This window comes from Lissotriton helveticus, chromosome 3_1 (genome assembly GCF_964261635.1).
Source record: "Lissotriton helveticus chromosome 3_1, aLisHel1.1, whole genome shotgun sequence".
Classification (NCBI taxonomy): domain Eukaryota; kingdom Metazoa; phylum Chordata; class Amphibia; order Caudata; family Salamandridae; genus Lissotriton; species Lissotriton helveticus.
Window position 1 is genome coordinate 709,332,202 of NC_136061.1, and position 26,555 is coordinate 709,358,756.

General features: G+C 45.8%; 1 protein-coding gene across 1 annotated transcript in view; it reads left to right on the forward strand.

The window, feature by feature from the left end:
- LOC144823713 (uncharacterized) overlaps positions 1–22,953 on the forward strand; it is a 63,708-nt gene extending 40,755 nt beyond the window's left edge. Inside the window, exon 5 of the mRNA XM_078682464.1 lies at positions 17,290–22,953. Coding sequence (XP_078538590.1) covers positions 20,935–22,953 — 2,019 coding nt within the window. The 5' untranslated portion in view covers positions 17,290–20,934. The remainder of the gene's footprint in view (positions 1–17,289) is intronic.
- The last annotated feature ends 3,602 nt before the right edge of the window (positions 22,954–26,555 follow it).

Genomic DNA, 26,555 nt, shown 5'->3' on the forward strand with positions numbered 1-26,555 from the left:
GGTGTTCATTGGTGGCTCGTGGGTGCATGAGTGGTCTGCTGCTAAAACGGGTTGGGTTGATATTGAGTTCACGCTTCACTCAATACCAACAGAGAAGTAACTGACTAGCCAAAGTAACTCAAGAATACAGAATCGTTATTTACAAACCCCTTGCCCCACCCGGGCCTCACTTTTTCACGTATTTAAAAGTGACGCACCGGCAGCGCAGGGGGCTTGCTGATAAAGCCCCTGAGAGTTCTCGGTTTTCTAGGACAAGTGGCACATTTGAATTTGCTTTGTACAACAGCTCATACACGAGCAGTTTGCAAGCCACATGTCTTGTTTTTGGTACTGTACAGTTCTATAGACAAGAGAAGTGACAACTTAAAATGTGAATGTGCGTTTATTTATATTTTATTTGTATTTCAATCAAATGCGTTTGCCAGGGATTGTAACTTATGATGTGTATTTGTTTTTTCAATTATTCCAGTGGGTTTGAACACACTTCAAGAATTTTTGACAACAAAATACGAAAAATATGGAAAGGCCATGAGGTTCCACATAAGTTTTGCCTTTTTGCAAAACACCTTTTTAAAAAGTATTTTGAAGACGAGCGTAATTTGTGATGATTCGCTCATGCAGAAAAGCTAAACAAGGTATTAAACTAGCGTACCAAATGCTTGAAAGGTATTGGCATAACACAGTTTCACAAGAGAAGGCTAAGGTGTACACTTCCGTGCAATTTGCTCAGAAGTTGAAGGGGCCGTCTACCCCACACAAGAGAAAACTAAGCAGTGTCGAAAGAGTTAAAACATTCACCAACCATGGGCAGGCCAATAATGTCAGGCTATACTTGCACAATTAATACTTTGCACACCTTTCTATTTCAGCTCTTGGAACATTTTAAGAAGCTTCATAAAATATCTTATGCATAGCGACACAGTAAAGTGCATAGAACAGGTGAACCATGAAACTCATCCCTTAGCATCATGCAGGTTAATAGCACTCATCCCAGGGGCCAAGGAAGGATTGGGGGGTCATTGGGAGATCTCTACACAACGGGCTCAAACCCAACATAAAGATGACCGTGGAGAGGCCCTCAGGTGCTTTCCAAGTACAGACTCGTGTGGCGAGACTTTGGGCAGGCCAGGCACGAATTCGGGGCAGATTTATGAAGGCCTTGCGCCGCCGGTGCGTCACTTTTTCCCATGTTAAAAATGACGCACCGGCGGCGCAAGGCCTTCATAAATCTGCCCCGAAGTATGAAGCGGGGTCGAGCAGTCAGTTAAAGGAAGCTATCGACGCGTTGTGACGGGTGCTGCTGGGCGCCTCCGGTGGAGGCCTGAGCCCAGAAACCTTCAGGCAGGCCAAGTTCAACCACGCCCCAGCGGTGAGAGGGAGAAAGGGTGGTGAGTTCCCAGGACATTGTTACTGTTTATTAGAATTTGTGTAGCGCACAATAATAAAGAGAAAGGACGGTCGCCCGGCGAGCGCGCGTCTGAGCGACTACCCGCACCCGGGGCCTCATTTATGAGGCCTTGCGTCCGTTTTGCGCTGCCGATGCGTCACTTTTTGTGATGCATCGGCAGCGTAAAATATGCCTCCTGTTGCGCACTATTTATAAAGTGACGCATCTAAGCAGATGCGTCACTTTGTAAAGCCCTGCGCTACATTATACCTGCGTCAGGTTTAATGTATGCAGGGGGGGCGTTCTCCCGCAAAAAGCCTCATAGAAGTGACGCAGTGAAATCTATGAGATTTCACTGCGTCACTTCTAGGATGCCGTCGCGTCAAAATCTTGTGCCTGCCTCACAGCAGGCATAAGACTGACTCAGGCCCTTTCACATGGGGCTTGCCCCATGTGAAAGGACGCATTGCTGGAGTTGCGTCACTTTTGTGACACACTCCAGCAATGCGTCACTTTTGCGCTTACAGATACGTCAGAAATACTGACGTATCTGTAACTCCTTGCGACATGATGCGTCATACACTAAATATGACGCATCAGGTATGTCGCAAGGAGGGCGCACTGAGAAGTGACGCATCGCTGCTTTCACGCAGCGATGCGTCATTTCTCATAAATGAGGCCCCCAGTATCCCACCTGGGGAGCTATGTGCAGGGTCGGCGCGAGGCATGGGTAGTGTTGGCAGCTGCCCAGGGCCTCGTGCTCAGCTGAGAAACAAGGGGCCCACTTCACTGTGAAAGGCCACACTTTCACAGTTAGCCCGACCGTGGTGGCATTACTGGGGGTGCAGGGGTGGGGGGAAGGAGCAAACAGAATGGGGCTGGTACCAGCTGGGCCAGCAATTATGTTAGCTCAGTGTCAGGGGTGAGGCAGCGCCTTTGTTCAGCACTGGCCATTCTAGGCACCCTTTCGGCATTTTGTTGCTAGGTGACAGAGAGCAGCCTTATACAGGTAAGGAGAGGTGGATGAGGGGAGGCAGGAATAGCCAGATCAACTGGCTTTTGTAATCTTTGCATCGCACAATGATTGCTTGATGTGAATGCACAAATTGTATGTAGAACTGCCGGTGCTAGGGCAGTGTTGTGCAAAATGCACCTATTGCTTCAAGGCCCAGGGGATGGGGAGCCCCCTTTCCTGGGCCTCGAAGCGCTGGAGCCAGCTTTAAGGTCTAGGTGTGGGGGCCTCATTCCATGAGCGTTGTAGCCATTACTCCCCCTTTCCTCTCCTTTCATTTATTTGGTCCTCCTGAAATTGACCAAAAAAGAAAAAACACTTGCTGGAAATGTCTTTTTGAGGAATTTTTTCTATTGCAAAGTGCAGCCTTGGGATAGTGTAAAATACGTGTCCTGCAACAGCAATGAGCCAGAAACAGATGTATACAGTTATAAGCACCAACAGAGTAAATAGGTGGTAGAATTCTGATGTGAAAATTAACTAAATAAAGCAAGACAGAGTGGGTCTCAAAGTGGCCAGATTGCTTTTATTCACACCCAAAACTCATAAGCGCTACTTTACAGAGTTTACCAGTGAAGCTCTACTTTTATTTGATCTTCTTTGAACAACATTGTTTTCCCATGGTGGGGAAGTGCACCATTCCTGGAGGTACTACAATGCCTGGTTGATGGGTTGATTGGAAAATAAAATGCGAACCGTTCACAGATGTGGTCTTTTTATACCATGCTGATTATGAATTGTAAGGATATAAGTAATGAACATTGAAATGGGTCTCTTCTGGGCCCTGTACTCATGTTCCTAACTTTACAGGCAAAATCACTCACTAATTTCTGAATAATAAGTGCAAAAGCGTTAAGGTAACCATGTTGTTCCTTCTTACATTCCACATGTGTTACTTAATCTTGCATTCCCTATGAGTGTTTGCTTTTTCCAGGATGTTGTCACTTTTTTTATTTGCAGCATGTTGCTCTTAATTAATCGTAATTTTGAATTGTGTCACATCCAGGTGTTTATAGGGAGGCACAATTGGGTTGTAGTTGAAGGCATTGCGAGTTTCTCTCAGTGGGGCAGTATGGTGTTCGGGGGGGAAAGGATGTGGCACTATAGTCAGAGTTGATGGATATGAGACTGGGGAACTAGGTTCAGCTGTCTCCTTGTGCTTGAACCAGGTTCAGCCGCAATGACCAGTCTCCCAGATCACTCTCTTGAGGGAGCACATTCCTGTGCTAGACCTTAAAGGGTCCTGCTAGACTATAGAAGCCCTGGTGTCTTAGCACCAGCAGGTGGACCATAGCAGTGGCAATTGTGGGTTAACCTTGAAGGCCTGTCCACCACAATTCATACTAAAGTTTACCTCCAGTCTTGCGGGCAGGCCTATGAAACAGAACACCTTAGAGCAGCTGTGACCCTGCCACTGAGGTCAGAGGACCCTTGAGAAGTGCTGGCTCTAGGGCAGTGCGACCTGTGCAATCGCACTGGCTGCTGACTTTGGGTTGGGGCGTCATTTTTGTAAGTATGGTAAGTTTTTCAAAAGCACTAGCTGCCTCCTTCCTGGCCTCCAGCAATTTTCGGCAACAATAAAAATGTCATGATAACTCCATTGATTAATGTTTTTCTTAGAGCGAGATGGAGTCTTGTCAAGTGGAAAGTTTGACTCCTGAAAAGTAGGCACAGAGGGTTAACGTCCTTGCTGCTTACAACCTGTACCATGCAGATCACAAAGTGCACATAATGTAAATAGGTCAGTGGTTTACTGCTTTTGTCAGTGAGATCCTTTTGGTACTTGCAATTTATAAGTCAAACTGCAAGGTATAAATAAGAGCATTATGGCTATTTCCCCAGTCTTTGATTATCCCAATGTTGCAAAAAGGGTTCATTTGGATAGAAATAAATTCTGGTTATTTACCTTGTATTTTATGTTATTGGTGCATGTACATTGTGCTTCACCTGGGTGTTAGCCACTGGTGCCGTCGGCACAAAAGGATATGATGATTGTGCCTAAGTTCACACTCTATGCCGCACTAAGGTGTGTTTATTAGGTGTTGTTTTAAATATAAAACGGCCAAAATATCATGACTACAAAAGTATTGTGGAAATAAGTATTACATGTAAGAATATTGTTTTTTTCCCCATTTTTTTACCATAATATTGGAGTTTAATATATAGTTTACCATGCTATCTATTTTATTATGCTGTTCGATTTTATCTTTTTGAACAAACTTTATTCTTTTTCCGAAGTTAGGAAACAAATGACAGATATTACAACCTCAGCCTTGACGCCCTAATCTCTCCCCTCATGACAAATTACTAATGAGACAATATACGTCATCTAAGGTGTAGGGTGGGGGAAGAGGGGTCCAGACAGAAAGTCTAGTCCATCTGGTGTGAACCTAAGGGTTTCAGTGACACAGTGGCAGATCTTCCAGTCTGGAGCGAGAAAATCAATGTTAATCAACTATTAATCCAACAAAATGTAACCTAAGACTAAAACATAAGTCGCCTGCTATGTGAGATACAGTGAAGGTAGGATGCACACCGAAAAGAGTGTGCAATATGCACTATAATTCTAATGAGGGGGGATTGGGGAGTAGGGTGACGGTGGAGCCAAAGGGAATATATAGAGAAAGCTTTAGTCTAAAAATAGGAGCAGGAGAGGGCGTGGCCTAGCGGGCGAAGATGGTGAACGTAGCTTGTTAGAGTGAGAGAAGCCACAATCCTGCCTCGGGGACTGTCTGACCATTCTCCTGTCGCGGTACAGGTGGAGTTACATAGGAAGCGTCAGCCGTTCCGGTGGAGAATGTCCTCGTGGCATCTTCAACAGACAGACTATGTTCAACACATGCGCGGCACGATCACTCATTACTGGCAAGAGAACTTGGTCGAGGACGTCGATGCAGCATCGGTCTGGGAGGCCATGAAGCCTACACTGCGGGGTGTCGATATGGCATGGTGCGCGGCCGCCCGTCGGCGTCGTTGGGAGGCTATCGTTGCGGCGGCAGCGCGGGTCGAACACCTGGAGCAGCGATGTCGGCGGGAGGGGGACGGGATAGCGGTTAGGTTGCTCCTGCAGGCACAACAGTCCTACGCCTCTATCTTGATGGGCGAGGCGCGGCAGGCATGGTTGGCCACGCGGAGCAGAGTGTACCAGTGGGGTGATAAGTCCTGTACCATGCTACATAGGCTGTGCCAACACGTCATGCAACCCGTTACACTACCGGGACTCACAGACGGGGAGGGAGTCTCTATTACAGACCCAGCCGCGCTGGCGGCGAGTTTTGCCCGCTACTACGCAGACCTATATGCACAACGGGATTGCCTCCCGGCTGCTGCGATTGACAAGTTTATAGCGGATCTGCCCCCTCGGGCTGTTTCTGATGACACTAGGACATCCCTGGACCTTCCCCTCACAGCGGAGGAGCTGGGAGAGGCGTTGGGGCAGCTTAACCCTGGGAAGGCGCCCGGCCCAAGTGGCTTTCCGTGTGAATTTTATAAAAAGTTCCATCTTCAATTAGGTTCCCATTATAGGGTGGCGCTGGAGTTGGCGAGGGAGCGGGGTTGCATGTCAGAGGACTGGCGTCACGCCGAGGTTGTGGTCTTTCACAAGCCCGGTAGGCCCCCGGACCGACACGACTCGTATTGCCCCATATCCTTACTCAACTTTGAGGCTAAACTGCTGGCAAAGGCCCTGGCTAACCGTCTCCTCCCATACGTGGCCGACCTGGTCCCCCCGGACCAGGCGGGCTTCATGCCGCACAGGGCGACATGGCACAACATCAGGCGGGCGCAGATGGCCATCGACGCCATGAGGTCCTCTGGGGAGCGGGCTGCCTTATTGCTCGCGGACATTGATAGAGCGTTTGACTCGGTCAGCTGGACCTACCTGTTCGCCCTCCTACCCCGCCTTAACCTGGGCCCGGTGTTCACCTCCTATGTCAAACTACTGTACACTGATTTAACTGCTTCCGTGCGGGTGTCCGGGGCGATCTCGGCCAGATTCTCGATAGGTCGGGGGACCCGGCAAGGGTGCCCACTATCCCCCTATCTCTTTGCATTGGCCATGGAGCCCCTGGCTTCTTGGGTACGCATTGATGCACAACTTCGCGGCTTTGTATGGGGTGGGGGACTTTCCGATAGAATTGCGCTCTATGCGGATGATGTCCTCTTCTTTCTTGCGGATCTCGACCGGTCCGGCCCCCGTATACTGGAGATTATGTGCATTTTCGGCGAGGTGTCGGGGCTCTTCCTCAATCCACGCAAGTCCACCCTTTGGGTGCTGGGCGGGGGTTCCGGTGTCTGCCCCTGGGCGTCGGCCTTACGGGTGGCGGCTGGAGGTCTGCAGTACCTGGGCGTCTTCCTGTCCGAGTCCTCTGACATAGCGTGGGAGCGCAACGTTCTGCCGGTATGGGAGAAGGTTCAGGTAGACATCAAGACATGGTCCTGGATGACTCTCACAATCTTTGGAAGATCTGCAATCTTCAAAATGGTTGCGCTCCCGCGCATGCTGTACCAACTACAGAACCACCCATACCAGATAGATCCACGGTGGTTCCGTCGGGTCAACTCAGTGCTGGGCCGCTTTCTGTGGGCCGGGGGCGCCGCCAGGGTGGCGCTGCAGACATGCTTCCTGTCCACTTACTGTGGTAGGCTGGCCACATCGGACCTCCTATCGTATTATCAAGCCTCCCACCTTTTAGTTCTTAACGAGTGGTGGTACGGCGATAGGGGGGACCCTGCGTATGCCCATGAGCGCTCGCTGATGGGCGACAACACACTTCACACACTACTATACTCGGCCAGGCTGCGGAAAGAATTGCCCCGGGTCACACAGGTGGTCTTTGTGATATGGCGCCAGGCGCTGCGCCGTATGGGATGGTGGGGTAAATTGACGGCAGAGACCCCTTTGTGGAAGAACGGACTACTTCCCGCCTTGTCCTCGCTGCCGGGATTTGGGGGCTGGGACTCCATTGGAATCTCTTCCCTTGGACATGTGCTAACTGGGACTACGCTTAAATCCTTTCAGGATCTTAGCTTGGAATTCCACATGCCTAAATCACAATTCTTTAAATACCTACAATTCCGCCATGCGCTTGCTCCGAGCCTGGTCGGCCTCGAACGACTGCCGGAATTTAGTCCAGTGGAAGCTAAAATCTTTATGGGAGACCTGGATGACAAGAAGGTGTCCCGAATGTATCAAACTCTGGTCACTCACTGCGCCGCCTCTTTGCTCCCGCTCAAGGACTCCTGGGAAAGAGATGTTGGTCCCCTAGATGAGGACGATTGGAGGGAGGCCTTGGAGTCGCCTCGTGGGGCGGCAATTGCAGTACGTCTCCGACTGATCCAGTTTAAATACCTACATAGGGCGTACTATACCCGGGAGAGACTGTATAGGGCGGGCCTGATTGCATCCCCAGAGTGCCTGCGTTGTGGGACTGAGAGAGGTACGCTGTTGCACGCGGTGTGGTCCTGTGTTGGTCTGACCCGGTTCTGGCACGGGGTTTGGAGCTGTCTGTCGGAGGTGCTGGGGTGGGATCTCCCCCGGTCTCCCCGGTTGGGTCTTCTACATGTATTGGAGAACGTGGGCGGTAACATTTACAAACGTCACCTTCTACTGCTGGGTCTAGTGGTGGCTAAGCGGGACCTGGCGAGGGCATGGAAGAGTGACCGGGCTCCGCCACTCGGGGCCTGGAAGGCAGGGCTTGACTACTATATGGGATTGGAACGACCTGTGTTCGAGGCCAGGGGGTGCCCCAGGAAACACTTTAAAATCTGGAAACGATGGGCAGACTACAGGGACTTGACTCTGGAGCCTCCGGCTGCCCCGGACGATGATATGCCTACAGTGGAGGACCTCCAGGCCTAGAGTGACTCTCGATGATTGCTGTAATGTGATCAATTGTTGGAGCTGTTGTGATCACGTGCATTGGGTTAGGGTGGGATAAAGGGTGGGTAGATGGGACACGGGGTAGTTGGGGTGGCTGGGGGTGGTAGGGGGGGGTTTCCTTCCATTTTCTTTTTCCTTTTCTCTCTCGCTTGATTGGATTGTACGTATATTGAACTGTGCTTTGCCACTTAACAGTGCCTTCCTGATTGTGGAAAACTGTGATTATCCTATTGTCTATTCAATCAATAAAATCTGTTGTGAAAAAAAAAAATAGGAGCAGGAGCAGTGCAGTCTCAGTCTGAATCCTCCTCCTCACTTTCAGGGGGGCGGTCTGTATTCTGCCAGAGCCATCTAGGTGGGGGTAGTCAGTCAATATAGAGTCCCACCCTCCACCCGCTATTGCAGAAGACTGGGGCCACACAGGGGTTCTCCAAGAAATGTAATCTGGTGGCAGGCCAGAACCAGTGCTTGGTCAGTGAACCTAGACTTGATCACTTTCATGAGCGGGTGAGGGAAGAGTCCTAGCAGGCAGTAGGCCGTGGTGGACAGGTTGGTACAACCTGTGGCCAGCTGTATGTATTTAGTGGCAGTGTCCCAATAGTGTGACAGATTGGGGCAGCTCTTCACCATGTGGGAGAAATCTGCCCCCTGCGTATTGTAACACTGGCAGGGGTGTGTGACGCATCATATCATTTTGTCCTCCTGCTGCGGCAGCTTTGCGTGAGGGGGCGGGACGGGGGTGCCGAGCTGGGGTGGAATGGTAGAACCCTCCTAAGTGCGTAATGACTGTTTGGTGGGCCCTCTCGGCCACCCAAAATAGTCATGCACACTTTCCCTGTTCTCCATGCAGGCTGCACTACAGCTTGCATGGAGAACATGCTCAGGTCCCCAGTCCCTGGCTGAGCGTCAAACCACGGTGCTCAGACCAATCACGATGCTGCATTGCATCATTGTGATTGGTCAGGAGAGCCTGGGTGCTTACCAATCACAATTCTGTATAGCAGTATTGTGATTGGTTAGGGGAGCCTGGCTGTTTCCTGGAGTCGGAGACGGAGGGGAGGGGGGACGCGGGACCCGGCGGCAAGGTAAGTGTATTTTTTTTAATTTACCAATGTGTCTCTTCCCCCCGCACACCCGCCTTTGCCCACCCTGCCACCCGCGAGCCGTGGCTGTGGGGAAAAATATATCTCAATTCCATATTCTCCTCCACACTATCTCAGACCTTCTGAGCTAACCGCTCTGACCACGCTGCTTGCTCCGTGCTCCTGAACACCCCTCCCCTTAGAAATCTATTAACTCCTGACCCCATGACCTGTAGTGCCCTCATTGACACGTCATAGGTTAACAGCTGTGGAAAGCCTCTGAATCTTGCAGGTTGGCTTAAACTTGCTTTCTGGTCCCTTGTGCCCATATATTGCTCTATGTTCTGGGCCTGCATGGCACTTCTATTTGTATATGTACAACCGTATTTGGCCTTGGCCACATCTTATGAGTTTACTGATGACTGCACTTTCTGCCCTATATATTCTGCTGTGACTATTCATGAGGGGCAGAAGAAGCTTGTTCCAAGACGTGACACTGCGTCTGCATTCTGGCTTGGCATGCCAATAAACGGACAAAGGTGCAAGAACATTTCCTGTGTTTTGGGAGGCAGCTGTGGTTTATTTGCTTTGTGTCGCTCTGCGGAGGGTTGGAGGATTTATTGCCCAACTTAATGGATTTATTACCCAACAGAAGTGGTGTCAAGAAGTGCAACATTGGAGGACTGTAATGTCACCAGTTGGTAAGTAGGCTGAAAAGCTAAAATAACTTGCTGGCGTGACCTTTCAGTGTTTCAAATGCTCAGTTAGAACATAGTATTTAAAAAAAAAAAAAAGAGAGAGGAGGTAGTAACTGGCATCGAATTTAACTAGGGGACTGTAGAGAAACATTGATTGATTTTTTTTCATCATTGATAGAATTCTTTTCCATCAAGTGATTGAAATTTTTATCATCATTGAAATATTTCTCTGTATCAACACCTTGGAGTTGATATGCGACAGGGGTCTCCGGGACCCCATAACGCGACAGGAGAGCCTAGGCACGACAATAATTTATGACCCAAGAGTAGAGGGATGAAGAGATAAAAACAACCCTCCCAGAGTGTAGCGAGGGAAGCGGTGACCATTGGCTGGCTGCAGGACACAAGGAAATGTTTTTCAATTTTGCACTGTCCTGTCATTGATCAATGACTGTATTTAATTATGTTTAGAGTCTTTAAAAAAGTATTGTCCTGCTATGTTTATTTGAAATGCTTCTTTGAATGATATCACAACAAATTGCATCAGAGAAGTCAAATTGTTTTATGTGGTGTCTGAGTGTTCCACAACTGTATATTTTTTCTCTCAAGTCTCTCTATCCAAAATTTAACAAATTTTTACTTCCAGGAGACATATTTGTTTATCTTTCAGGGTTTAAAAATTGTGAGTGAAGGGCACAATGGGTTCTGGCAATTCTAAAGGAACTATGGAGGTGGTAAGGCCTCCCAATGTGAAAAAGACAAAGAAATTATTTAAAGAACTGTCATTAGAGAAGGATTTTAAATTACCAGCAGATAGCCCTGCAGCTCAGGTTGTGAAAGATACAAATTGTTTAGAATATGTAACTCCTTTTTGCGCACTAGTTTGGACGTGGAAAGGGAATGAAGGGCTGTGGCCTAGATTTGGTTCTCTTGAGATAGATGATATTGAACGCTTGACAGAAAGAATATACTTAAAGGGTGAACCATCATGGGATTCACATTATGTAAAAGATTGTTTACAGCAGTGGCTTTCAATTGCAAAAAATAAAGATCTCCTTTCAAAAAAGAAAGGCCAGGGGAATGCCTCCACTGAATATAAAGACTGTTCTGCAATAGCAATGGTGAATAGTGAGTGCAAGAAGCCTACTAAAAAAGAGCTAGAATTAGTAAAAGATTGGCCCACATCTTATAGCCAGTGTTTATTAGAATTAAGTAACTATGTGCAAACAGAACAGCATTTGTTGTCACTATGGCAAAAGTGTGGGTTTTCAACAATTGAAGCAGACCGGGTTAAAGAAATACCAAATGCCACTACTTCTAGACGGGCTGCTGCTCTGCTATGTATTTGGACGCACCGCCAAGTAAATATTGATATAAATACGTTGAAAAAACTGTTTATCGCCTCCAAGCCTCAAGGCCTTTTTGTCAAACTGGGGGAAGGAACAGACAATGAACAAATAACTAGTAGCGCATTGACTGAGGAGGAGATTTTGTTGCTTACTGAGGAAGAAAGGAAAAGACAGAGAGTAAATGCAACTAGTGAATTTAATTCCTGGGTCTCAGATAGAGCCAGCAATGAAAACAGCCACCAAACATTGGGACAAAACATCCAGTCTGCAGGGCCTGTTTCTCCTGCACCTCAATTCTCATCCCCTCTTCCAGCAACTTCAATTTACCCATCACTTTCAGGCCCCTACAAACAGTGTGAAAGACACAACACACCTGAGCAAGCACTGGCTTCACAACCAAGCTTAGCACGTGTACCTTATTTCCACATATCCCTGGAAGGTGATTTAACTAGGGTACCTGACATACCAACTAACCCCAGAGAGGGCAGTTTTAGAACACCAGTCTTGAATGGGCACTTATCCTTAGGAGGGGACATGCTACATGCTTTTGAATCCCCAGCCCAACCTTCCACTTTTGGTCTGAGTGAAGATTTAGGGCAGAGTGCAAAAGAGAGAAAAGATGAAGAGGAACATGAGCAGTTGACACACCTGAGGAAAGAGGCAGATGAGTTCCAAGAAGAAGTAAACATTGATAGGGAGGAAATACAACGCTCCATTAATAAACTACAGGATAAGCTAGAGAGAAGGGAACGGCTGATACATATATGGTCACAAACACGGACTCTAAAGGGAAAGGGTGAGAACTCATATACTGATGACATACTATTGAACACTAAAATAACTGCACCAAAAATAGTGTTGGGGGGACAGCCATTCTAAAACCATGGACCCCCTTGGAGGCAACCCAAATGACTAAGGACGCGCCTGACCCACTGACTGCCAGTGTAAAATATAATGAGTGGCTTCATAAAATATGTATTGCCTATACCCCCCTCCCTCGAGAGGTAGAAATGCTATTAAAAATAGGATATGGGAGCAGATGGTCTTTAGTAAAAAGTGCATTCCAAATCCCGCAGGAAAGGGATTGGACCATACTGACTAATAATATGGATGTCACAGAAAATAGATTGATTCATTGGTTAGAGTCTATCAGGGACACAATTAATGGGCTAGCAGTTAAACATGGTGATTTTTCTCAAGTCACTGCCACGTTGCAGAAGCCAGGTGAGTCAGTGGCTGATTACATCTTAAGGTACAATGAAGCATGGGATAACAGTGCAGGGGTACCACGCCACACAGAGGCCTATAAGGTATTGGCTACGCAAACCCTTATGAATGGATTGCTAGCTTCTGTGGCCCACAGTTGTAAATTACGCCACCCTGATTGGTCCACTAAAGGATATAACGAGTTGTGCACGCTTCTCATAACTATGGAAAGAGATGGTATTTTTAAGGTAAGGAAGGACATCACTAAAAATGACAAAGGAATGATGTTGCAGCAAATACAAAGAGAGGAGGAGCCAGAGGGAATGTACTATCAGGGGGCACAGCAAAGACAGGATAATGGACAAGGATACCAGAGGAGAGACAAGAGTAGGGATCGGTGCTATAATTGCCAGAGGTATGGGCACTGGGCACGCAATTGTAGAAATAATAGAGGTAGAAGGGACTGGAATGAGAGAAGTGACCAGTATAATAAAAATGATAGAAACAGGAATGAAAGGTTTGACAGAAATGAGACCCAGCCATCTGCACCACCCATGCCCAGAGACCTGAAGCAGACCCAGCACTCCCTGAGGAATCCTTTCCAGGAGCAACATGGATCAGCATAGGACAACGCGGAGAGAGAGATGGGACAAACTGCCGCAACCAGAGCCCAGTGCTTTATGATGAAGGTATCAGAGACACCAGAGGAGAATCCCATGTTTCAAATTAAGGTAGGAGATAAAGAGATCGATTTCCTAATAGACAGTGATGCAACCCTATCCGCAGTAAGAAACAAGTTGGATCCTGGTAGTGGTGAAACAGTCACTACTATAGCGGTAAATGGAATGATGATGCATGAAGAATTGTCAGAACCCCTACCAGTTTCTGTTGATGACTTCACAATGACCCATCAGTTTCTGCTGTCACCAGATGCACCCATCAATTTGCTGGGGAGAGACCTCCTCTGTAAATTGCATGCAGCATTGTATTTTTCACAAAATGGGATTTACTTACAAGTACCTGAGAACAGGTTAGAATTGGCTAATAGAGAACTTACTGCTTGCAAATTAAGTGAGGACTCTGTGTTATGTGCACCCCCTGTCTTCTCTCTCTCTCCAACACGTTACCAATGGACTCCATTACATGGAGATTTTTATGAAAACATGTTTCAAGAACTGTTTAAATACAGCCCTGACATTGAGAGTGAATTGGTCACTCATTTAGTGCAGTTGACATTAGCACCTGAGCCCATGCACTGTACTGCAGCATTTTTCACAGGAGCAGTGCCTGAATGGTATGCCTACAGGGCAGAAAAACATTTGCACTGGACAATGGAGTTGTTTGAGCACACATTATATGTAGGAAAAGAAGGGTGTGCAGTGAGCATTAAACTGGGACCACAGGAAATGAGATTATTTCAAGTGCCAGATTCTGAACCACATGTATCCATAGCTGTAGCACCAGGTTACTACCCTAAGGATTTGGGCCCCATGGTCAAACGCCTTCAGGACTTACCTAGAACAAAGGATTTTACATTTACTTTAGGACTGGTGTCTGTGTTAGGAGATGGAGAAGGGTGGTGTTGGACGTTGTGTATGAACAGAAAGGACAGGACTGCAGTTTTTGACAAACTTGAAGGGAATATGGGTTTACAGCTGACTAAAAATAAAATCCTAGAGCAAGTGAACTCAGAGGTCTGGGCAAAACACAAAAATGAGGCAGGATTGTTGAAAACATGCCCTCCCCATAAAGTGACACTTAAAGAGAATGCTGAATTACCTTATGTCCGTCAGTACAGGCTGTCACCTCAGGCTGAGGAGGGAATAAAACCTGTGATTGAATCTCTCTTGCAGCAAGGTATCATTAAAAAGACATCCAGCCCCTGTAATAGTCCTATCATTCCATTACCCAAGGGCAATACTGGGCAGTATAGGTTCATACAGGATTTACGACAGATAAACAACATTGTGGTTCCCTTAGCACCTGTTGTGCCTGACACCAATACTATATTATCTTCTATACCTGTAGAGGCAGAGTACTTTTCAGTCATTGATCTCTCCTCTGCATTTTTCAGTATTAGAGTCCATCCAGAGAGCGAGTACTTTTTGCTTTCACAGTGAAAGATACCCAATATACTTTCAGAAGACTGGCACAAGGCTATACTGAGAGTCCCACGGTATATGCGCAGGCAGTAAAGAGAGACCTGGATAGCCTACACCTGGAAGGAGGTAGCATCATCTTACAGTACGCTGATGATCTACTTGTGGCATCTCCATCCCTTGAAGCTTGTGAAAAAGACACTGTAGCGCTGCTGAATCACCTCCAGGAGAGAGGACACAAAGCTTCATTGTCAAAATTCCAGTGCTGCCAAAAAGAGGTGACTTATCTGGGTTATGTGGTATCCAAAGGAACACGCCGCATATCACCTGACAGGATAAAAATGATTCAGGGCATGCAGCCTCCGTCCACCAAGAAAGGAATGCTGTCATTCCTGGGGATGATGAACTACTGCCGCCAGTGGATCCCTGAGTACAGATCCTATGATGCCATCCTGCGACAATGTACACTACAAGATGCTCCCAACAACATTGTATGGACTAATGAACTTGCAAACTGTTTTAAGAAACTGAAAGAGACTTTGTGTACTGCGCCAGCCCTGGGGCTGCCTGATTACAAACTGCCCTTCCATCTCTATGTGTCAGAGCAAAATGGCATTGCAAATGGTGTGCTGACACAGCAGCATGGCTCTGGAAAAAGACCTGTGGCATACTACTCCGTGACTTTGCCTGCAGCAGTAACTGGGCATCCAGCTTGCTTGAGAGGAGTGGCATCAGCAGCTGTGATGGTAGAGAGGACGGCTCCCATTGTGTTGGACTACCCTTGTATTGTTTATGTGCCACATTCGGTACAGTTGTTGTTGTCATCTGCAGCAACACAACATTTTTCGACAGCCAGGCAAACAGGTTATGAGGTCACTCTGTTGTCTAACACCAATATCACCATTAAAAGATGCCCACCTGTTAATTTGGCAACATTATTACCTCCACTAGGTGATTCAGATGAGACCCCTGACCATGACTGTGTTGGAATTGTAGAGACATGCACTACACCCAGACCAGACTTGCAGCAAACACCATTGAAAAAAACGGACTATGAGTGGTACACTGACGGTTCCTCCAGCAGACTAACAGACACTGATTACAGAGCAGGGTATGCTATAACAACAGTAGACACCATAATTAAAAGTGCAGCACTCCCACCTGGCACATCTGCCCAGCAAGCCGAGCTGTATGCTGTCACAAGGGCATGCATCCTAGCTGAAGGGAAAGATGTTAATATTTACACTGATTCAGGTTATGCCTTTGGAGTTGTCCATGATTTTGGCCAGCTGTGGCAGTATCGTGGTTTCACTACAGCAGCAGGACGCCCCATTCAAAATGGCCCCTTAGTAAAGAATTTACTACAGGCAATACTACTGCCCAACAGAATATCAGTAGTAAAATGTGAGGCACATACAGGAGCTAATACTGAGATAGCCAGAGGTAACGCGATGGCTGACACAGCAGCAAAAGAGAGCATGTTACAGCCAGTACAGATGGTGCCTTCAATGGCAAAAAGTATTCCAAAAATACAGCTGATTCAGAGACAATTGTTGCTAGCTAATGTGAAAGAAGCACAATGGTCTGCACCTCCAGAGGAAGAAAGAGCGTGGAGTGATGCTGGATGTGAGCCAAATGATGAGGGATTGTGGGTACACCAGGATGGGAGGCCTGTGGCCCCACGCAGTATGTTCCTGCCCCTTACAAGGCTTGCCCATGGACCCACTCACATGGCTCAAGGAGGGATGAATGCTTTGATTAGACAAGAATGGTTTGCACCAGAGATAACAGCTTTCACTGCACAATTCTGCTCCCAATGTCTTGTATGTGCCCAACATGCTAAAGGTCGGTCCCCCGCTACCCATGATCACTTGCCAGTACCAGAGGGTCCCTTTACCAACGTTCAAATAGACTTCGCCTACATGCCCCCAGTGAATGGATTCAAATATTTGTTGGTATGTGTGGATCAGTTTTCAAAATGGGTGGAGGCGTTTGCCACTAGGAAGAATGATGCAGCAACTGTTGTGCGATGCTTGATGAATGATATAATACCCCGATTTGGGGTCCCCCAGAGCATAAACAGTGACAGAGGGGGTGAACTTGTTGCTGCCATTGTGGAAAAGATGTGTGAGTGTTTGGGAATAGAGTGGAAACTGCATGCCCCTTACCACTCACAAAGTTCAGGGCAGGTGGAGAGAATGAACTCCACAATAAAACATAAATTAGCCAAAACAACTGATGCAACAGGCCTGAAATGGCCAGAGGCGCTGCCTTTGGTGCTGCATGCCATAAGAGCAACACCATCTAGAACAACCCTCTTGTCCCCACATGAGGTATTGATGGGGCGGCCTATGTCGGTGGGGTTGAGGTTGCCTCTAACAGCATCCAAAGCAGTACTGCTGTGGACGGATGAGCAGATTTCTGACTATGCTGTTCAATTATCAGTGGTATTGAGGCATCACCATCTCCAGGTGAAGGAAGCTTTGCCCTATCCTTCCTTTGAACAAACGCACCCTTTTAAACCTGGCGACATGGTCATGGTGAGAAAAATAAAAAATGTTTTTCTTACTCCTAGGTGGACTGGACCCCACGTTGTGCTCCTGGTTACAAGAACATCACTAAAGGTGGAGGGACGTCCCGAGTGGCTGCACGGAACACGATGCAGAGCTGCACCAACAACGCCTGAGGCAGAGTCACCTTTAACAGATGAGCAACGGCCACAAGTGGAGCAGCGCGAAACACAGGACAAGGGGGAGACAGACCAGACCTTTCCTAACAACAACGCTGAGGGTCCTTCATCAAGTGTCCCAGGAACGGTGACACCAACTGATGCTGATGAGTGAAGCACGCAGGGCAGGTCCGTGAAACCGCCCCTGAACAAGACGACTACGGACCAGGAGGAGAAGCAGATGACAGCACACCACAAGAACTTTCATTATTGACACTTACAGAAAGTACCCTGGAACTGAGACAGAAAGGCACTGCCTAACAACATTTTAAATTCTGAAAGTGACATTTACCACTGTCCAGAAAATGCATTGCATTATGCTAACAATATTTTTGAGTACCATAATTATGTGTGTGCTACCTGTACTGCAACAACCTGCTGACCATCCCCTCATTGCAGTACATGAGAAAGTTGCCCAGGCTTTAGGTCTTCAAAATTGCTGGATTTGTAGAGAGTTATCCAGACACCCCAGCGACCCTATTGGTCTTTATGAAACGCCTGTGCCTATACAAAATGATGCGCAAGGAATAGGATGCCTCATATCCAATGTAACAGGATTGTGGAGAAGGAAGGATTGGATGGCACCCACGGTGTACCATACTGCCAAATATTCAAGCCCAATACCAAGTGTCTCCTACAGTAGAATACAAAGACAAGGAAAAAGCATTTCCTGTATGTTTAAAGCATCGTGTTTCAGGATATAACCCAGCTTCGCAATACTTAGGACATTTAAAAAGTAGCCAGTCTCCTAACATATTAGAATTTGATAATATCACAGGGAATTGGAACATAAAAGACAGACAGTTAGTAAGTAGGAACTGGACAGCTAAGGTACGGGGAAAACAAGTAAACTATACTTTGCATTACTGGAACATCACTGTAGATGGAGAGACACTGTTAGTAACACCTGATGGTCTTCTATATGATCCATTTATTGAGCAAAAGAATAAGCATGCTAGGGCACCAAATGTGATTTCTAAAATATTAGAATACCCCTTATGGTCAGCTCGCTGCTCATACATGGCACCATGGGCAAATGTTACGCCTATAAATTCTTCATGGATTGATTACAAATGGTGTGATCAATTCCAAAACACTTTCCCTGAAGGGGTAGGCCTTCCACTCAGTAAAAATCACACATTAGACACACAGTTACAGGGCGGAATGTATTTTGTTTGTGGCACTAAAGCATACAAGGTGCTTCCCCGGCACTGGGAAGGCATGTGTGCTATTTCTTACCTTACACCAAACATTTCAGTCGTGCCACGCATTGCAGCCCATGAGCCACTACATTTGGGGAGTTTTGCTCATAGATATAAAAGAGATATACATGCACCTATTCTGGAAACTAGACGGGGCCTAATCTTTGAACTAATGCGTATATTTATCCCTGGATATGGGGTATATGATTTGGAATTGGCTCTAGTTAATATGTCTGCTGAGCTAGCTGTAGCATTCAATGCAACAAGAGATGCACTTCAACAGTTGCAGATGGAAATTAACTCAGTAGCTGCCATGACTATTCAACATCGAATTGCACTGGACCTCCTGACACTACAACAAGGAGGACTGTGCGTTTTATTAAATTCCTCTTGCTGTTATTTTTTTTTAAAAAGTGGGAACATAGCAAGGGATGTGGCACAAATTAAGAATGCAGTTCAAATATTCCGTGGAGCAGGGAAAATTACAGATTCTGACGACTGGTCCTGGCTATGGTCATGGCTACCAACAGGATGGTTAAAGCACTTACTTTTAGCACTACTGGGTATCTTTTTAACAATAGTGATATTTTTGTGTTGTCTTCAGTGTTGCTGCTCCATGGTACAGCAATGGTGTACTAAAAGCATCCATTCAATTTACGCAGTTAAAATTCTACCTCCTACAGAGCAGGAGCTAGCCTACAAATATCTCCAAATACAACAGGATGTAGAGAAAGCACACAAAGAAACATTTCAATTAATGGCTATAGAGATATAATATAAAAGCATTAAGTATTAGTATATAATTTTATCTATGTAGAAAAATGAATACGTCTTGGATGGGTCTACGCCAATATATGCATGTTATTTAAACACTGTGTGATGCTAGTCAAAGATAAGTACATTTTGATATTTCTACCATATGTATATATTCATATTTTTCTTACAATGGTATTTGATATTGCTATCAAAAAGGAGGGATATTGTGGGGAAAAATATATCTCAATTCCATATTCTCCTCCACACTATCTCAGACCTTCTGAGCTAACCGCTCTGACCACGCTGCTTGCTCCGTGCTCCTGAACACCCCTCCCCTTAGAAATCTATTAACTCCTGACCCCATGACCTGTAGTGCCCTCATTGACACGTCATAGGTTAACAGCTGTGGAAAGCCTCTGAATATTGCAGGTTGGCTTAAACTTGCTTTCTGGTCCCTTGTGCCCATATATTGCTCTATGTTCTGGGCCTGCATGGCACTTCTATTTGTATATGTACAACCGTATTTGGCCTTGGCCACATCTTATGAGTTTACTGATGACTGCACTTTCTGCCCTATATATTCTGCTGTGACTATTCATGAGGGGCAGAAGAAGCTTGTTCCAAGACGTGACACTGCGTCTGCATTCTGGCTTGGCATGCCAATAAACGGACAAAGGTGCAAGAACATTTCCTGTGTTTTGGGAGGCAGCTGTGGTTTATTTGCTTTGTGTCGCTCTGCGGAGGGTTGGAGGATTTATTGCCCAACTTAATGGATTTATTACCCAACAGAAGTGGTGTCAAGAAGTGCAACATTGGAGGACTGTAATGTCACCAGTTGGTAAGTAGGCTGTAAAGCTAAAATAACTTGCTGGCGTGACCTTTCAGTGTTTCAAATGCTCAGTTAGAACATAGTATTTAAAAAAAAAAAAAAAGAGAGAGGAGGTAGTAACTGGCATCGAATTTAACTAGGGGACTGTAGAGAAACATTGATTGATTTTTTTTCATCATTGATAGAATTCTTTTCCATCAAGTGATTGAAATTTTTATCATCATTGAAATATTTCTCTGTATCAACACCTTGGAGTTGATATGCGACAGGGGTCTCCGGGACCCCATAACGCGACAGGAGAGCCTAGGCACGACAATAATTTATGACCCAAGAGTAGAGGGATGAAGAGATAAAAACAACCCTCCCAGAGTGTAGCGAGGGAAGCGGTGACCATTGGCTGGCTGCAGGACACAAGGAAATGTTTTTCAATTTTGCACTGTCCTGTCATTGATCAATGACTGTATTTAATTATGTTTAGAGTCTTTAAAAAAGTATTGTCCTGCTATGTTTATTTGAAATGCTTCTTTGAATGATATCACAACAAATTGCATCAGAGAAGTCAAATTGTTTTATGTGGTGTCTGAGTGTTCCACAACTGTATATTTTTTCTCTCAAGTCTCTCTATCCAAAATGTAACAAATTTTTACTTCCAGGAGACATATTTGTTTATCTTTCAGGGTTTAAAAATTGTGAGTGAAGGGCACAATGGGTTCTGGCAATTCTAAAGGAACTATGGAGGTGGTAAGGCCTCCCAATGTGAAAAAGACAAAGAAATTATTTAAAGAACTGTCATTAGAGAAGGATTTTAAATTACCAGCAGATAGCCCTGCAGCTCAGGTTGTGAAAGATACAAATTGTTTAGAATATGTAACTCCTTTTTGCGCACTAGTTTGGACGTGGAAAGGGAATGAAGGGCTGTGGCCTAGATTTGGTTCTCTTGAGATAGATGATATTGAACGCTTGACAGAAAGAATATACTTAAAGGGTGAACCATCATGGGATTCACATTATGTAAAAGATTGTTTACAGCAGTGGCTTTCAATTGCAAAAAATAAAGATCTCCTTTCAAAAAAGAAAGGCCAGGGGAATGCCTCCACTGAATATAAAGACTGTTCTGCAATAGCAATGGTGAATAGTGAGTGCAAGAAGCCTACTAAAAAAGAGCTAGAATTAGCAAAAGATTGGCCCACATCTTATAGCCAGTGTTTATTAGAATTAAGTAACTATGTGCAAACAGAACAGCATTTGTTGTCACTATGGCAAAAGTGTGGGTTTTCAACAATTGAAGCAGACCGGGTTAAAGAAATACCAAATGCCACTACTTCTAGACAGGCTGCTGCTCTGCTATGTATTTGGACGCACCGCCAAGTAAATATTGATATAAATACGTTGAAAAAACTGTTTATCGCCTCCAAGCCTCAAGGCCTTTTTGTCAAACTGGGGGAAGGAACAGACAATGAACAAATAACTAGTAGCGCATTGACTGAGGAGGAGATTTTGTTGCTTACTGAGGAAGAAAGGAAAAGACAGAGAGTAAATGCAACTAGTGAATTTAATTCCTGGGTCTCAGATAGAGCCAGCAATGAGAACAGCCACCAAACATTGGGACAAAACATCCAGTCTGCAGGGCCTGTTTCTCCTGCACCTCAATTCTCATCCCCTCTTCCAGCAACTTCAATTTACCCATCACTTTCAGGCCCCTACAAACAGTGTGAAAGACACAACACACCTGAGCAAGCACTGGCTTCACAACCAAGCTTAGCACGTGTACCTTATTTCCACATATCCCTGGAAGGTGATTTAACTAGGGTACCTGACATACCAACTAACCCCAGAGAGGGCAGTTTTAGAACACCAGTCTTGAATGGGCACTTATCCTTAGGAGGGGACATGCTACATGCTTTTGAATCCCCAGCCCAACCTTCCACTTTTGGTCTGAGTGAAGATTTAGGGCTGAGTGCAAAAGAGAGAAAAGATGAGGAGGAACATGAGCAGTTGACACACCTGAGGAAAGAGGCAGATGAGTTCCAAGAAGAAGTAAACATTGATAGGGAGGAAATACAACGCTCCATTAATAAACTACAGGATAAGCTAGAGAGAAGGGAACGGCTGATACATATATGGTCACAAACACGGACTCTAAAGGGAAAGGGTGAGAACTCATATACTGATGACATACTATTGAACACTAAAATAACTGCACCAAAAATAGTGTTGGGGGGGACAGCCATGCTAAAACCATGGACCCCCTTGGAGGCAACCCAAATGACTAAGGACGCGCCTGACCCACTGACTGCCAGTGTAAAATATAATGAGTGGCTACATAAAATATGTATTGCCTATACCCCCCTCCCTCGAGAGGTAGAAATGCTATTAAAAATAGGATATGGGAGCAGATGGTCTTTAGTAAAAAGTGCATTCCAAATCCCGCAGGAAAGGGATTGGACCATACTGACTAATAATATGGATGTCACAGAAAATAGATTGATTCATTGGTTAGAGTCTATCAGGGACACAATTAATGGGCTAGCAGTTAAACATGGTGATTTTTCTCAAGTCACTGCCACGTTGCAGAAGCCAGGTGAGTCAGTGGCTGATTACATCTTAAGGTACAATGAAGCATGGGATAACAGTGCAGGGGTACCACGCCACACAGAGGCCTATAAGGTATTGGCTACGCAAACCCTTATGAATGGATTGCTAGCTTCTGTGGCCCACAGTTGAAAATTACGCCACCCTGATTGGTCCACTAAAGGAAATAACGAGTTGTGCACGCTTCTCATAACTATGGAAAGAGATGGTATTTTTAAGGTAAGGAAGGACATCACTAAAAATGACAAAGGAATGATGTTGCAGCAAATACAAAGAGAGGAGGAGCCAGAAGGAATGTACTATCAGGGGGCACAGCAAAGACAGGATAATGGACAAGGATACCAGAGGAGAGACAAGAGTAGGGATCGGTGCTATAATTGCCAGAGGTATGGGCACTGGGCACGCAATTGTAGAAATAATAGAGGTAGAAGGGACTGGAATGAGAGAAGTGACCAGTATAATAAAAATGATAGAAACAGGAATGAAAGGTTTGACAGAAATGAGACCCAGCCATCTGCACCACCCATGCCCAGAGACCGGAAGCAGACCCAGCACTCCCTGAGGAATCCTTTCCAGGAGCAACATGGATCAGCATAGGAAAACGCGGAGAGAGAGATGGGACAAACTGCCGCAACCAGAGCCCAGTGCTTTATGATGAAGGTATCAGAGACACCAGAGGAGAATCCCATGTTTCAAATTAAGGTAGGAGATAAAGAGATCGATTTCCTAATAGACAGTGATGCAACCCTATCCGCAGTAAGAAACAAGTTGGATCCTGGTAGTGGTGAAACAGTCACTACTATAGCGGTAAATGGAATGATGATGCATGAAGAATTGTCAGAACCCCTACCAGTTTCTGTTGATGACTTCACAATGACCCATCAGTTTCTGCTGTCACCAGATGCACCCATCAATTTGCTGGGGAGAGACCTCCTCTGTAAATTGCATGCAACATTGTATTTTTCACAAAATGGGATTTACTTACAAGTACCTGAGAACAGGTTAGAATTGGCTAATACAGAACTTACTGCTTGCAAATTAAGTGAGGACTCTGTGTTATGTGCACCCCCTGTCTTCTCTCTCTCTCCAACACGTTACCAATGGACTCCATTACATGGAGATTTTTATGAAAACATGTTTCAAGAACTGTTTAAATACAGCCCTGACATTGAGAGTGAATTGGTCACTCATTTAGTGCAGTTGACATTAGCACCTGAGCCCATGCACTGTACTGCAGCATTTTTCACAGGAGCAGTGCCTGAATGGTACGCCTACAGGGCAGACAAACATTTGCACTGGACAATGGAGTTGTTTGAGCACACATTATATGTAGGAAAAGAAGGGTGTGCAGTGAGCATTAAACTAGGACCACAGGAAATGAGATTATTTCAAGTGCCAGATTCTGAACCACATGTATCCATAGCTGTAGCACCAGGTTACTACCCTAAGGATTTGGGCCCCATGGTCAAACGCCTTCAGGACTTACCTAGAACAAAGGATTTTACATTTACTTTAGGACTGGTGTCTGTGTTAGGAGATGGAGAAGGGTGGTGTTGGACGTTGTGTATGAACAGAAAGGACAGGACTGCAGTTTTTGACAAACTTGAAGGGAATATGGGTTTACAGCTGACTAAAAATAAAATCCTAGAGCAAGTGAACTCAGAGGTCTGGGCAAAACACAAAAATGAGGCAGGATTGTTGAAAACATGCCCTCCCCATAAAGTGACACTTAAAGAGAATGCTGAATTACCTTATGTCCGTCAGTACAGGCTGTCACCTCAGGCTGAGGAGGGAATAAAACCTGTGATTGAATCTCTCTTGCAGCAAGGTATCATTAAAAAGACATCCAGCCCCTGTAATAGTCCTATCATTCCATTACCCAAGGGCAATACTGGGCAGTATAGGTTCATACAGGATTTACGACAGATAAACAACATTGTGGTTCCCTTAGCACCTGTTGTGCCTGACACTAATACTATATTATCTTCTATACCTGTAGAGGCAGAGTACTTTTCAGTCATTGATCTCTCCTCTGCATTTTTCAGTATTAGAGTCCATCCAGAGAGCGAGTACTTTTTGCTTTCACAGTGAAAGATACCCAATATACTTTCAGAAGACTGGCACAAGGCTATACTGAGAGTCCCACGGTATATGCGCAGGCAGTAAAGAGAGACCTGGATAGCCTACACCTGGAAGGAGGTAGCATCATCTTACAGTACGCTGATGATCTACTTGTGGCATCTCCGTCCCTTGAAGCTTGTGAAAAAGACACTGTAGCGCTGCTGAATCACCTCCAGGAGAGAGGACACAAAGCTTCATTGTCAAAATTCCAGTGCTGCCAAAAAGAGGTGACTTATCTGGGTTATGTGGTATCCAAAGGAACACGCCGCATATCACCTGACAGGATAAAAATGATTCAGGGCATGCAGCCTCCGTCCACCAAGAAAGGAATGCTGTCATTCCTGGGGATGATGAACTACTGCCGCCAGTGGATCCCTGAGTACAGATCCTATGATGCCATCCTGCGACAATGTACACTACAAGATGCTCCCAACAACATTGTATGGACTAATGAACTTGCAAACTGTTTTAAGAAACTGAAAGAGACTTTGTGTACTGCGCCAGCCCTGGGGCTGCCTGATTACAAACTGCCCTTCCATCTCTATGTGTCAGAGCAAAATGGCATTGCAAATGGTGTGCTGACACAGCAGCATGGCTCTGGAAAAAGACCTGTGGCATACTACTCCGTGACTTTGCCTGCAGCAGTAACTGGGCATCCAGCTTGCTTGAGAGGAGTGGCATCAGCAGCTGTGATGGTAGAGAGGACGGCTCCCATTGTGTTGGACTACCCTTGTATTGTTTATGTGCCACATTCGGTACAGTTGTTGTTGTCATCTGCAGCAACACAACATTTTTCGGCAGCCAGGCAAACAGGTTATGAGGTCACTCTGTTGTCTAACACCAATATCACCATTAAAAGATGCCCACCTGTTAATTTGGCAACATTATTACCTCCACTAGGTGATTCAGATGAGACCCCTGACCATGACTGTGTTGGAATTGTAGAGACATGCACTACACCCAGACCAGACTTGCAGCAAACACCATTGAAAAAAACGGACTATGAGTGGTACACTGACGGTTCCTCCAGCAGACTAACAGACACTGATTACAGAGCAGGGTATGCTATAACAACAGTAGACACCATAATTAAAAGTGCAGCACTCCCACCTGGCACATCTGCCCAGCAAGCCGAGCTGTATGCTGTCACAAGGGCATGCATCCTAGCTGAAGGGAAAGATGTTAATATTTACACTGATTCAGGTTATGCCTTTGGAGTTGTCCATGATTTTGGCCAGCTGTGGCAGTATCGTGGTTTCACTACAGCAGCAGGACGCCCCATTCAAAATGGCCCCTTAGTAAAGAATTTACTACAGGCAATACTACTGCCCAACAGAATATCAGTAGTAAAATGTGAGGCACATACAGGAGCTAATACTGAGATAGCCAGAGGTAACGCGATGGCTGACACAGCAGCAAAAGAGAGCATGTTACAGCCAGTACAGATGGTGCCTTCAATGGCAAAAAGTATTCCAAAAATACAGCTGATTCAGAGACAATTGTTGCTAGCTAATGTGAAAGAAGCACAATGGTCTGCACCTCCAGAGGAAGAAAGAGCGTGGAGTGATGCTGGATGTGAGCCAAATGATGAGGGATTGTGGGTATCCCAGGAT